Source organism: Falco biarmicus, chromosome 10 (assembly GCF_023638135.1).
Source record: "Falco biarmicus isolate bFalBia1 chromosome 10, bFalBia1.pri, whole genome shotgun sequence".
In the NCBI taxonomy this organism is placed as follows: domain Eukaryota; kingdom Metazoa; phylum Chordata; class Aves; order Falconiformes; family Falconidae; genus Falco; species Falco biarmicus.
The window spans coordinates 12,754,101-12,768,836 of record NC_079297.1 but is presented as its reverse complement, the minus strand read 5'-3'; the positions used below and the strand labels follow the sequence as shown (position 1 = coordinate 12,768,836).

Genomic DNA, 14,736 nt, shown 5'->3' with positions numbered 1-14,736 from the left:
ATGCTCACATGTGCTGAATGCTTCTGGATACATCTGGCTATAAATGTGCTTAGGAAACCCCAAACCACTGGCAGGCTGACTTGGTTTCCCATTTTGGTTTCCTACCACCATTAAATATTGTTTCTCCAAACTAGACCTATTGAGATCATACATCACAGTCATGTGGAACTCAGTACCTTTCAGTCGGAAGGAAAAGCTGAGGGTTTTCTCTGCTACTTTGCTATTATTAACTCACTCTTAAAACCAGAGCTCAGCAGGATTCAACTTGGGGGGCTGGAGACCAGGTGAATCATCCACCCCAAGCTTTGCCACTTGCAAAAAAAATCACATTTTGCAGCTCACATCAGCTATTTCTGCAGCTCTGGACAGCATTGCTCTTGCATTGGTTGATGCACAGCTATATTTTGTCCTCAAACAAACAATTAACATGAGAACAAATGCACACAGAACAAGGAATAAAATTCTGGCTTATGCTTGTTTGTTTTTCCAGAATATTGGCAAGTTCACAGAGCAGGAGGACTAAGTGAGCGCTATGCCACGGCTGTGAAAAAGGCAAATTTGATCCTAGGAAATATTAGTGCTCTTGTTGAAGACACTGAAAAATCTCATCTGGATTACTATATACAAATTAGGTCAGAAAAAAGAAATCTGAGCAGAGCCTGGAGCACAGCAGGGTTAGCAAGATAACCAGCAGAATGGAAAGCTGTAACATAAAAAGGAGTTGGAGGATCTTGGCTTGTTTAACTTCACAAAATGATGCGCCCTAGTACATCAGGGTGGACATGGGAAATAAAATGGAAAGGAAAAATCAAAACGGGAGAAGGAAGAACTATTTACAGTAAAGGACAATGCTAGCATGGCAGTGCTGCATGGAGAGCCTGCTTCCCTTTCAAATTTCCAAGCATTTCTCAGAGTGGGCTCATTAGCATTTTCCACAGTACTCTGAGGAACCAGAATACCTGCACAGACAAAGGTCAGATGTTTTTGGCAGTGGAGTGCCAAAAACAAATAGCCCTTTTAACTTGGGTCTCTCACTCTCATTTTGCTCATGAAGTGCTGAGCTCTTCACTCTGTGGATTTCAACGCCGACCGATTCAGTCCAGTACCAGCCAAGTTACTAACTCACTGTTACTGCAGCAGCCAGAGATGAGTCTGATCTGACACTATTAATTAAATAGCCCAGTTAAAAATGGCAAGAACTGCTTTTCCCAACGTACCTGCAACAGGTACTTGCCCCTCCACTGATCACTGATCAGCCAAATCCATTTTGTAACCTGATTAACCCTACCCTGCAACACAGCCCCTTCTGCTTGAATATGAGCATCTCTCTATGCACCACTATTCCGTCCCAGGTGCTCTGCTCCGAGTTCACCGGCAGCCTCTGAGCATCCTGCCTTTCCCAGGCCGAGAGCCACCACTACCTGGGCGCTGGAAGCTGGGAAGCGCCCGCCCGTGCCCGAGAGTCGGGTACTAAACCTTTGGAGCTGTTCCTAATGGGAGTCAGTGCTGGGATTAGCCAGCGAGGCAGCGCAGCGGGAAGGGGATGTGGTCCTCGAGCTGCCTCTTTAAAACATGCTCCACTGGATTCAGCCTCGGAAGAAGAGATTCTCAAAGCAGTGCCAAAGGGCAAATTTTAAAGTAGCTTTAAATAAGACCTCCTAAGGCTCAGGAGCTTAAAGAACTTGAATAGCCCAGTTTCTTTTTTTCTTTTCTTTCATTTTTTTTTTTTTTTTTTAAAGTAGAGGTTGATTGCCAGGCAGGTTTTCCCAAGAATCCACAAGCTCAACTAATCATGAGCACTTCAGCCCTGTGAAATAATATTTCCCTTACACAGGCTACTATAAAAACAAGTTCTGCACAGTAGGCAAATTTAAAATAACTTTTAATTAACATTTAAGACACAGAAGTCTGATCATGCAAATTCATCTGCGTCTCCTCTCTGCGCCTGATTGTTCCTGATTGAATACGATAAAAATAGACTTTGTACGAGTCAAGTGTAGGCATGGATTTCTTTAACTTCTCCTCCCCTCTGATTATGCATTTCCTTAGATAAAGTGGAAACCCTTGGATGGCTATTAACAGTATCACAGGTCAGACTGAAAAGGGCATTCTGCCTGATAGGAGTTAAAGATTCCACCAGAATTACAGACATTCCTTCCGTGAGCAAAATAGATGCTTCCACCTTACATAAAACCTCACTTGAGACTATCCAGCATTGTTCTGTCTTAGCTGGCTTTTAATCTCTGAAATAACAACACTAATTTCATTGCACCCCCTGTTTAGCGGGGGTGAGCATCTGGCCAGAGGCTCAGCTACAGATCTATATTAGTACAGAAAAAACCCACAACTCGCCTGTACACGAGATAAATGTTTGCAGGGAGGCTGAGGCGTTTCCACATAATTAAGACATGTCAGAGGACATAACCCTGTTATGAGTTACAGAGACTCTGGATAACGGAGGGCACACTGATACCAGTACCTTGATCTTGTAACAATAATGGAACCAGTTTCCCAGTAAAACTCCCTATAAACCCTTTGTAACAGTCCAGTTCAAGTGTCAGGATTCTACACCAGCAGTTGATTTGGCAGATGGAAAACCCACCAAAAATGCCATGAAAATGAACCAGCACCGCTACTCACTCTCTAAGGACTGTGGAAAACTTGAGCACGGGGGATTAAACTATCCTTTTCCAAGGCATCTGACCCAGAGCCTGTGGGCACGGGCTGGTCGGGCACACTGCGGAGGTGGCATTGCCTCTGCGCGCCTAGCATGTGCACCTCTGCTCTTCAGCAGGGAGAAGGATTGCCTCTCCATTTATTTTTGCGAGCAACAATGTCACATGAAGAACACAACACAAAGAGCAGGCTGAAGTCCCTTAGCTAGCTAGAAGAGCGTTCCCTGGGTCACGGTCCTGCACTAAATCATTAGAATTGCCCAAAATAGCTGCCTGTGATGTTTACGGCATTTCACAGGATGCTCCACTCTTCTGGCGCAGATCTGATTGCTTCCCACTCCAGGCCGGTCTCTTATGAGACATTTCCTCACTGTTAGCTGCTCTCTGATGCTTCTCAGCACAGCCAGACAGCGTCACAGATCAAGAAAACATTCACCATCACAAAAAACAAGAGCTGGAAAGGACTAGAGGAGGTCACCTCATCCTCGCTGCGCCCCAGCGCCTTGCAGTTCCATAGGGGTACCCTGGTCATGACCACCAGGACTGGTCATGACTCCTGCTGACGGACTTAAGAGTAACAGCGGACTTAAGTTCAAAATTGTTTCACATAAAGACTGTGATTTCACCCCCCCCTATAATTTTAGAATCCTTTGTATAAGGTGGAGCTTCTCCTTCCCCTGCTGTTGTGCAGGACCTTCCCCCAGCCTTTTGGGCGATGTGCTGAAGGGTACGAAAACCACACTGATCTGTTCTCATGTGGCAAACAATCATTCTGGACTTTTACTGGAGTACCTTAATTTTGTAAATTTAAGAATTTTCTATGTGATTTTATTGCTCCTTTTCCAGTTCTCATCTAGCACGCTATTTCGATCACAGCCCATCTGGTCTTCTGGATGTCTGTAACCGACACACCTCCCGCAGGTCGTCACCCCTGTGGACATGTCATTTGGGCACTTGTGTGCCTGTGTCTGAACTTCCACATGGTCCATGCACTCAGCCCCTTCACCCCCTGCACGGCGTGCTCAGCTACGGCTGTGACCTGACTCTCCTGACCATCGCGGTGGCTGTTCTCTTCTCTCCCATCCCACTGTTAAATTTTACACAGTAACATTAATTCCTGCTGCTGAATATATGAGCTGTGACACCAGCATGGTGCAGTGTCCTCCTGAGCTACATTCTTATCCAGAAACGATTAAGTCTAAAAACACCCTGGCTGAATGACAGGTAATTTAGGAGCGCTATAGGGTGGGCCTTTGTATGTGTCTGTGCTGAGCACAGTTCCTTGAGTTCCTTTCATCTGGCAGCTTTCCAACAGCAAACCACAGTTTCAGTTATTCGGCCTATTTTGTTTTTACAACAGCATCTCAATACAGAAGTATTTAAAATAAAAGTATACTGTATCTCTCCAAACAGTTACCAGTCTTAAAAGAGACCATGAGCTTTCTTACTCTCTGAGGAGCTATAGATTTCCTGGAAAGAGATTTTTTTGCTATTTTTTAGAGGTGTTAAAATGCAGATCAGACTACTTAAGGACAGCAAGGAGATTCAGCTCAGGTTTAAAGAGACTGATCAGTCTGATGCTGTTGTCTCCATCAGTCAGGGAAAAACCATATCAAACTTTCATACTCGTGTGAAATTCATCCTGACTATACCTGGGAGTATATCAAAGCTGTTTGTTTCTGCAGATTTGGAAAATATTGTAAAACACCCCTGGTTTTCAAATCTTTATGAAGTCCCACGTACTACTGTGCAAAGCCCTTTGGCCCTTGCAAAACCCTTTCTTCAGTGATTGAAATCAGAGAAATAACGGTACACACCAATACTGCTCAGACGAAGAGTAGCATTTTCTATCCCATTTAACGCAATTCTATAGGAAATGCTCTTGATGGCTTTTATTCCTTCTAGGTCTAACACACCCCGAGACATTAAATACTCTGAACTTACCTGAAAGCACATTTCCATTATCTCACCTTCCATCAGATTCAGCTTTGGAAAGTGTTCTGGAAAGCCATTAAACTATACCACAGAGGGATGCTGCCCTCCGGAAGGCACCGATGTGCATGTGTAACGAACCCTGCCATGGCTCACGCCGCTACCCGAAGCATCACCTCCAGCCTGCATCTGGAGACAAGGCCCAGGAACCCGGGTCATCTGCAACAATCTGTGCTTAAATGAGGTGGCCACTAGATGTCATTCCTTTTTCACACAAACGGAGGTTAAAGAAGTATTTACCTGGCAGAATGAGGTCCCGTGTCCCCGTCCCCCCACCCAAACACTAGCAAGTTGGGGCACACGCACTGCTGTGGTGAGAAGTCCCGTGGCCAGAGAGACACAAAGCTCTGCAGACCAGCTGCTAGAAAATTTTCAAGACAGGACAATCCCATGCTGGCAGGAGAAAGAACCACATGGCCCAAGACTTGTATCAGATTTTTACGGCTCTTTGCAACCGTATGTATCCCCCTCAAGGAGATATTTAACGACAACTGTACACTACCAAGCTCAGTGTATTCACTGGGACATGTGCTGCTGTTAAACCCACCCTGCATTTGCTGGGGCAGCAACACGCTGCAGGTTGGCACCCAGATCTGAAAACACCTCAGGTGCCTGTTTTCATCTGACACAGGAGGAATTCAGTGCCTGCCTTTTTCCAAGAGTCTAGGTCCAAGTCCCTTCAACAGAAAACGCTGGCACTGCTCAGGAGCTGAGCACATCACAGCCGTGAGCCCGGGGCCTGGTGGCGATGGGAAGGATGGACCCATGGCTCCATGCCAGCTATGGAGCCGATCTGGGTCTGCGGTGGCATCAGTTGGGCTCAGCATGACTTCCTTGAGTTCTGCTACGTATTTGTGGTTTGTAAGGGTATAACTAAGGGGAACCTTTGGTACTACATTAATAAATATCTGCAGACCCTTTAAGGTGGAATGAAAATTCAGAATAATATCAATAATAAAAACATTCCCCAAAGTGACTTGAGTACAATGCAGTTAAGACTTTCCGTGTTTGTAAAAATTTGGTATCAGTTTAAGATCCATCACTTACTGCTCCTTGTTGACACTCATATGAGTATGGACAGTGGATACACCATGATTTCTCATTTATTAGCATGTAGACCTTTGTACGGCTCTGTGGTTTCTAAAATTACTACACACATTTCAGGTGCTCTATAGAAAAGAAGGCCAGAAAGAACCAGACCCCATCATTGCACCTTCCAACTCTTCATTATTACCTTAACCAGCTCTAAAAAATTTGTAATTTGCCATCTCTTTATTTCTCCCCTTGTCCCCCAGTAATAGCAACTTCGAGCACGTAAGAACAGAATAGAGAAATACTGTGCTAATATGAGAAAGATCTTTAACTGATTAAAACCAGATGTACTGAAGAATGTCCACACGTTTACTGCCAGCACACACAAATACATCTGTTAGAGCTATCAGTGAAATACAAATTTTACTGGATACTTGTTACCATTTAGAGTATTTACTGCTTCCTTGAAATCATAGCCCAGCTACTAAACACAAAATATCTCTTAGTGCTCAGGATTTCACTCATAAGCAATAATAACTCTGATATGTCTACAGCCAATTGCTGTGAAACAACTGTATCCTCTTTGGTGCAATCAGACATAGTCTGTTTGCCACATTAGATCAGCTCCTTCAGCACCTCAGTGAAATTGGTCGCCAAATAGTGTTGCTGGTTCATGAATCATTCCTCTTTGCCTTTTCCCCGTTTTTCCTCCTTTCCCCCCCCACGAAAGTCTTTATTCCACGGTTATCTATCAAGTTCCTCCTGTCTGCCAAACCAGCTAAGAAAGACGACGGATATAAACATCCATGAATTACAAACACGTTGTGTGTCCATGCATCACTGTGCTGATGTATTGATACTTACAGTGCTGGTAGTGAATTCGGGTGGGTTGTCATTCACATCTGTCACCGTAATGATCGCTGTTGCCGTGTTTGAGAGACCATAGTTCAGATTTCCTTCCATATCCGTGGCTTGAACAATGACTATATACTGCTGAACTTTCTGGAAGAAAAAAAAAATCGGAAAGGAAAAACATGAGAAAGAAAAATGCATCCTGTAAAACACCTTGGTTTATTTTCTGTATGCAAGCGCAATTCTTAAGTAGACTGAAGAAGTTAATTGGATTCAAAATGTTAGCAAAAAAGGACGGATAAAATTATCTATCGTGTTTTTGTAGGGATTTTTGCATAGATTGGTGGATATCACCTGTTTCATGGGAAAATAAAAATCCTATGGCCAAGATTCCTTGGTTGAAATAGACATTTTTGTTAATTTTAAAGCATTTTCGGCAACATTAATTTCTGTCTTCTGAAAACCAGTAAAAATTTTGTTAATGTGTTTTCATTGAAAACATCACGAATAACATTATATCCCCCAAACTGACAGCAACATTGCCTGGCGTCTCTCCAGCTCATTCTGCTCACACAGTTCCATGCCCACAAAGCATTTTGATACTTAAAATACTCTCCATGTTTCAATCCTTAACACAATCTTGGTAAAAAAGGAGAATTTAAGTCCAGTATGAAAAAAAAATATTCAATGCAATAAACAGAAGTTCAGTGGAACTGATTTAAATTCCCGGGCACCCCAAACAACACGGCTCTTGAAGAAAAAGCCTCACAGAGCCAGCCATAAAAATCCTACATTAAAGTTCTTCTAAAAGACGCTGTATGTCATTGCAACTGGAAAATAAACCTGAGTAAAATAGGAGAGGGCATCTGACCTTGCAGGTGCGTACATCTCCTTGGGATTCTTCTTTACTTAGGAATATCTGCCTGCACTGAGAAAAGCCTCCTCGTCTTTAAAACTGGCCTCAACAATAACTTTTCATTTGGCTCTGCAGAATTCGCTGTGGGTGTCTCCATGTGCCATACGCAGGGCGCACGGAACACACTCCCGGCACGGAGAACCAGGGGGATGCAGCCCCAGCGTGACCCAGGGCACAGCTGAACCTTACGCCCCGTTCCTCAAGGATTAAGGTGTCATTACAGGTCAGAGCCAGGACACAAGGACTGAGCAGCTCTAAGGGGGCATCCCAAGGGTGTGAAAACCCAATGGAAGAACAATGTTACGCAGGAAAAGCTTTTTGCAAAGCCAAGGGGAGGGACTTCACTGTGCAGAGACCTGCTGCATGCTGGACGGCTCCTGCTCTCCACACAGCTCCAGTACTCAGGGGCTGCTCCTTTCCTGTACTGATGTACAGGCATGTGTAAAACGTCACATATCCACTGCAATTTCAAGGGGCAAGAATTAGGTTATTCGGGCCTCTCTATTACTATATAAACATTCCTGAAGTGCTGTAACTGGGTTCATTCTTTACCTCCTCTGATTGCTAGAATAACAGAGATCTGAATTTTAGCTTTATCATGATTCCAGGATTTTTAATTGACAGATATTAACCTGCTGAATTGACAAGACATCACACAGGAATCCATCAGCAACCTGCAACCCAGATGTATTATGGAAATGCACGTTCCTTGTCTCTTGCTACTTTGTAAAATAAAACATGATGGAGAAATGCTGTTAGCCTGTGATTCTCCTCATGCAAAAAGGTGCTGTTCATTACTCCATTTCTAAAGCACTGGGTAAACTGTAAGGCTGAAATGTCCTTATTAGTGAATGTAATTTCTATTTCATATGTAGCTTTTCGTTCCATATTCTCTCTTACAGACAACTTGGGAGGCTGACGGAAGCATTCTGTAACAGACCAAATACTTGTGAGCCAAATTAAGTTTAAATCACAGAAGGGGGAGGAAGATTATTTTAAAAACTAGTGGCCATCAGACTCCACGTAAATTAGAAAAGCAGGTTGGAGGCCCACATGAAGAGACTCCATTTCAACAGCGCATATAAATGGCAAAGCCACCTCTAATGTTCCTCACTGCAGTCAGATGGAGACACGTAATTCACAGCATTTCCGATTTGATGGCAGAGCTGTCGCACGTTATTGTAAAAGCTTCAGTGCTTCGGCAGCGACTGCAAGAGAAAAAAATGTTCCTGCCTTTCCATCAGCCGAGAGGGCAATAAACCAGCCTCCATCGGCGTGGGTGGTTCTTTCTGAACTCGGTGGTTTTCCATTTTAGCCCGTCGGCAGACTGACCCCTGCACAGCTGCTGGGCTCCCCGCTCCCAGTCCCAGTGTGCCCGCTGGGACGCCGGCAGCAGTGTACCTCCAGCCAGGGCACAGCCAAGGCAGCGCCCGTTCTGCGTCAAAAGCAATTCTGAAAGTCATGCCACCGTGATGCCAACTTTTATCTGAGCTCCAAGAACGAACTGCAGACCTTGGGTAAGGTCACATTCTGCCTGCACAGCATCTGTTGATACCAGGACCCAGCCTGCACACCTCCCACCGCCTTCAGCTCCTTTCTAGCTTGCTTTAATCACTCCTTAATCCAAAGCTTCCCCTGGAAAAGTGAATCCTCTTGTACAAGAAGGGGTAAGGGGCTAGAAAGTCTCATTTAAAAGTGCTGTTAACTTTGTCATTTTACTGCTTATTAAATTACACATACTCTGATGACACACGCATGTGTGTATGTGTACTCACAGACCATGTCTTATTAATCTCAGGTTTACAATAAAATTTTTTGATTTAACAAAGCGCCTTTCACTGAGCATCGTGCTACCGTGTTAATAAAACCCTCCATATAAATTCAGAACACTAAATTAAAGAAATTTAAAAGAAAGATTATATCAATCAGATAATACAATGCCAAAAATGAAAATACCCAGAATTTATTCATGTACAAATGTACCGGCCACAAAAAGCTGGTGCGTAAGGATGGGAAGAAGGGAAGGATAGCAGAGGAGCGCTGCACATGTGCAAACAAGCACAGGGAGTCCAAGCCTAGCGAGAAAACGTGAGGAATTATAGCAGATCTCGAATGGCTGGAGCGATCAGGTAGGTTCGTTACAGGAACGCGCACGTTTGAGATGGGAGCTATAGCAGGATGCCAGAGGCAGCTGCAGCAATCGGGGACACGCGAGAGGTGAGATGCTGGTGGAAACCTAAGGGACATCACCAAAGTCACGCTGGTTTCCACCAGCTGAAGACCTAACTACAACGTTCAGAGCAGAAGTCCAATTTGACAAGGAGAATGGCCTCGGCTTGTACGTAAAGTTGTATAAAACTCAAAGGCATGCAAATCGTAGAATGGAATCGTAGCAACATTTAGGTTGGAAAAGACCATTAAGATGATGGAGTCCAATGGTAAACCCAGCCCTGCCAAGCCCACCCAGTGGAAGCAGTCTGAGACTGGTCAAACCTTTAGGCACTTTTGCCATCCACATCCAGTTCCACCCAAAAGGCTCCCGTGTGGGCACGAGGCTGGTGCTTTTAGTTTATAACCAACTCCCTCTCCAGTGAGATTGGCCCCAACAGATAACAAATTACTGATTTTTTGTTTTTCTGTAGCTAACCTTTTTGCTTTTGTGCATTAAGCTGATTTTATTGAACTATTCAATCAATTTCAATTTCAACATGTCCTTCCAATTTGTCACAACATCTCCAGGGGCATCTTCATTTGTTGTCCTAATATTATTATTGTTACGACTATTAAAAAAACAGGCAGCCCCATGCCCCCAAGCACAAGAGACATTTTCTTGATGGCATTTTGATCATACAGAATAATTCTCATATTCTCTTTTTTTATAACAATGACATTTTAAATAGCACAGGACAGAAACTACAGCATAGGGGTAAGACAAAATGGTCCTAACCCAGAAAAATGTAAGAGTTACTCTGTGTTTGCTCTGATGGTGATGCTGTGGAACTAAAGAAATGAGCCTCTGCCCTGAGGGATGTAGACTAAAGACCCAGCCTTGGTGAAGTCCCCGGGAGGTCCAGTGGCCAGTATTTTTAATAAATCTAACAAATCTTCATGCTGAGGGAAAATAAATGTGCTGCTTCTATCTAAGCCAAGGAAAAAAACCCCCTCATCTTGATAAGTGCAAAGCTTTTAGTCTGACCCAAAAACTAAGAAGGGCTTTTGAAGGAACAAATCATGAAGGAAAGAATAATTAAAGGAACTGTGGAAGATCTAATCTGTCTGCTCTTCTGTCAATCATCTGATACAGTGCCACAAAGAAATACATCAACTACATTCCAGAAGATGGGAATCAGTTGAAGAAACTGGTTAAGCTGGTCAATGGCAAGTTGATCAAGGGCTTGGTTAAAAAACAGCAGTGCCTTGTACGGGAAGAAGTAACAGCTTGGAAGAAGGGGAACCTGACAAATAAATAACAGAAACAAGATGTGATTTAATAGTACAACATATAAGATAATGCAGCAAGGGACCAATAACAAAACTTTTCTGGAAGCTTTTGCACATGAGCAAGGAGGACAGGTACCATGTCCCACCAGCTCCCTGCCACTCAGCAAAGCACAAGCACTGCTGGCAAATGCATCGTGTGCAGTATTAGCACTGCACACACGGCAGTATCAATTCCTCATGTCAAGCACTGAGGGCTCATTGCGATGCTGTGCACAATCCCGGTCCCTTGTACTCACTGTGGAGCTACCCAGATCCGACCAGGTGCCGGCAGTGAAGAGCCCATTCATCGGAGGAGAGCCTAGAAGAGCTTGGCTTGTTTAGTCTAGAAAATGAAGGCTGATAGCAGATATGATTGCTGTCTATAAATACATCAGGAGGATAAACACTAGGAAGGCAAAGGAACAATTTAAACTAAAGGACAATGTTGACACAAAAACAAATGGGTATAAAGTGGCCATGAATAAATTTAGGCTAGAAATTAGTAGTTCTTTCACCACTAAAGGAGTGAGGTGCTGGAGCAATCTAATGCAGGGTCTAGGGAGCAAAAACGTTAAAAAGAATACAGTAAATTGTGGAAAGAATCCTTCTGGTCTAGGTAGAAATTATGACAAATCGAGCTAAAGCAGAAATCAGATCTTCCAGCATTTTCTGTGTACAAACAAATCTTTAGGAAGAAAAGGAATAAAACCCCATTCAGTTCAAATACTGCCGTACATTTGTGTGAAAATGGTTTCAGGCTTAACACCAGCCGGTTCCATCGGCACAGGCAAAGGAACAGGTAGGTGCCTGCGCTGCTTCGGCTGGGGCAGGGTCACCGTCCTTCGCAGCAGCTACGCGGGGCCACGTTTGGGATCTGCGCTGGAAGCCGCGTTGGTAACGGGGGGATGTTTCCACTGTCCCGGAGCAGGGCTGGCGCAGAGCCGAGGGGCTGGGGGGCACACGGAGCCGGCAGGGGACACGGCCCCAGTGACCAAAGGGACATTCCATAGCGTGTGGCGCCGTGCTCAGCGTACAAACGGGGGGAAGGAGGAGGACGGGGGGCACGCTGGGGGCGATGGCGTTTGTCTTCCCAAGTCCCCGTGGCGCGGGAGCCCGGCTGCCCTGGGGGTGCTGAGCCCCTCCTGCCGTGGGACGTGGGGAACAAATGCCGTGTCTTGCTCTGCTGGTGCGCGGCTTCGGCTTCACCTCCCCAGCTGCCCTTGGCTCAGCCACGGGTTGTGTCACTCCTGCGCTCCTGACCGTCCCCCCATCCCCGGGGGGAGCGAGCGAGCGGCTGCGGGGGGCTGAGCTGCCGCCGGGGCGAAACCGTGACAGTGTCCCAAGCAAAATGACAGTTATTGCCAAGTGGCTCTCTCCATCACGACGGTACAAAAGACACGGTCTCAAATGCCTGGCCGAGCTGAGCACAGTCTTGCCGAGACAGGTTATAAACAAAAAGTAAATTATATTCAGAAAGAGAATCTAAAAGAAAGAAGTATTTTAAAATGAACTCCTAGTAATGAAGTGCTATCTGTGATCCCAATTTTCAAATGCGCATGCATAGTATTTTTAGGAATACGGCTATTCCTGGTTTACACATGGCATTACTAAAAATCACACACAAGCTGGGTAACTGCATACACCAAAGTCCAGAAATTGGTAATTATGTGATTATATTAATCTATATTTTGGACAAAGGGTTTGCAAAATTAGGACCTACATTTCCAAAGACCTGTACAAATATTGCCCAATTAATTACTACTTCCTGAGAAATGTATGACTAGCTAATTTTAGCATCATGTCTGGTAAAGCAAATAAGGTTACCAGGATGTTGCTGTAGGATATATTGAGTAGGAATCTACTGGTAAAGGAGATAGAAAATCTAAATCTTATTTCCTCCCGTGGCTACCCTCACACCTTCTTTATACTTACGTGTTTTTCTGTCGCCCCTTACTTTTGCAGTACCAATGAGAAGAATATGGGATGCTCTTCTGGCTCGTTTTCTAAATAATTTTCTTACATGCTAGTGAAGTTTTGATGTTCACTTTTTTTGGTATAAGCTAGTTGATGGTAACACACCAGTAATAAATACTGTACCAAAGCCAGGAAAGCCAATTTGAAAACAAATAAACAAACTCCTCACAAAACCACACTTGACTCTAGTAGAAATACTTTCGTAACTAGCCGTCATTTAAGCAAAACTCACAGGCAGACTTTTTAAAGCGTTTATCCCTTAATACTCCCTACTTAGCCACAGTTAAACGTGAACACGGGTTTCCAGAAGAAAGCCCTGATCTGGGAGCTCAGTGAAGAAGGCAGCTTTCACCAAGCAACCAGAGCACCCGACATCTTTCACAGCTCCCCCCTAGAGAGGGTGGTGGTTGTGAGTGAGCTTCATCTGTGTGCCAGAGTCGAGCACAGAGTCTTTGATATAACTTGACCTTTTCATTTCTTACATATAGCGCAGCGTCATGTCATGTGTGCAGCATTCTCGGCAGACATCAAACCCCGAGTCCATGCATCTTAATACACAAGCTGCTGCTTTCTGAGCTAAGGAGATGCAGTTTTGCTCCATCTCAACCATGCAGAACAGGACCAGGCACTATCAGAGGTGTTCACGCTCCTGCTAGGACAGGGCTATAACAAGGGAGGTGACCCCGTTTTTAAAACGAACAGGGCTGCTTACTCAGTGCTGCACAGCCATGAACAGACGGGTTCATTCTGTCCATTGGCTTTTCCTCCAGCATGGCATGGTGTTCCCCGTCCACGAGCATCTGGCATATTTGATGTTATGAGCTACCTGTGACTGCAGAGCTCCCAAGCAGGGGCAGCGCCTCAGTCACTGCATCTAGCAACGTGCAGCCTACTCTCCCCCAAACAGTGGTGTGTTAATTAAACTGGTTTTCTTCCTTAATGAAGGTGTTGATGTGAAACACCCTGGCCTCTGACATGCAGGTCAGACCCTGTGAATCCCTGCTACCATCTGACCAAACCTGCCTGTCATTCAGATATCGATAAATGCCTCTGGCTCAGGAAAAGCCTTGGTGCCACCACCCACAGCTCTCCACATCGCACGTCATGGCACGCTCCCACCTCTCCTGCGCCATTAAAACCAGCACTGCAGTGCTGCCCAGCTGCTCGCTGTCACCACGTTTCAGCCTGGTGGCATTGCACGGAGAGCTGGAGGGAGATTTTCACACGCGGGGGAGATTTTCCTCTGCTGTTCTCCCAGGGAGAAGCAACGCCTGTGCCGGGGGCCATCCCCGGCTCCCACCGACGTCACACTTAACCGGAGTTTAAAGAAGAGGCAGGGAGGGGATGACTCCTCGTGCTAACCCTCCAGACGGCAGAGGATTCTGTAACTCAGAAAGAAGGAAAATATTCATCCAGGATCCGCTCCAATGAGCCCTCCTACTGCGCGCCCTGACTCACCGGCCGCAGCCCTGGCGGCTGTTCCACAAATCCTCAGAAACCAGCCCAGCACGTGCCCATTTTTCCTAAGGCAAATAAAGCTTCAGAGGCCAGAAGCCAACATCAGGATTTTCATTTGGCACCGCACCTATATTGCCAACCAGCCTTTCATAGCTTCCACCTGGCAGCCTGATTAACAACCAGCAATTCAACTTTTTGTTTAACACTTTCCCTCTCAGCACCTGAGACCTGTAACCTGTGGGGTCTCACACCTTATACCACTGATCTTTTTCCCTCTTAAGCTACTGCACTTTAAGATCATATTTTAAGGTGTTGCAATTTACATGTTTTAACCCATTTGGAGCAGCAGCCGCCACT

General features: G+C 45.1%; 1 protein-coding gene across 2 annotated transcripts in view; it reads right to left on the bottom strand.

Moving 5' to 3' along the window:
- Positions 1–14,736, bottom strand: part of CDH4 (cadherin 4) — a 463,214-nt gene that overhangs the window by 37,079 nt on the left and 411,399 nt on the right. For both annotated transcript variants that reach the window (XM_056354017.1, XM_056354018.1), the window contains one exon: positions 6,564–6,701. In XM_056354017.1, the coding sequence (XP_056209992.1) occupies positions 6,564–6,701 (138 nt within the window). The remainder of the gene's footprint in view (positions 1–6,563; positions 6,702–14,736) is intronic.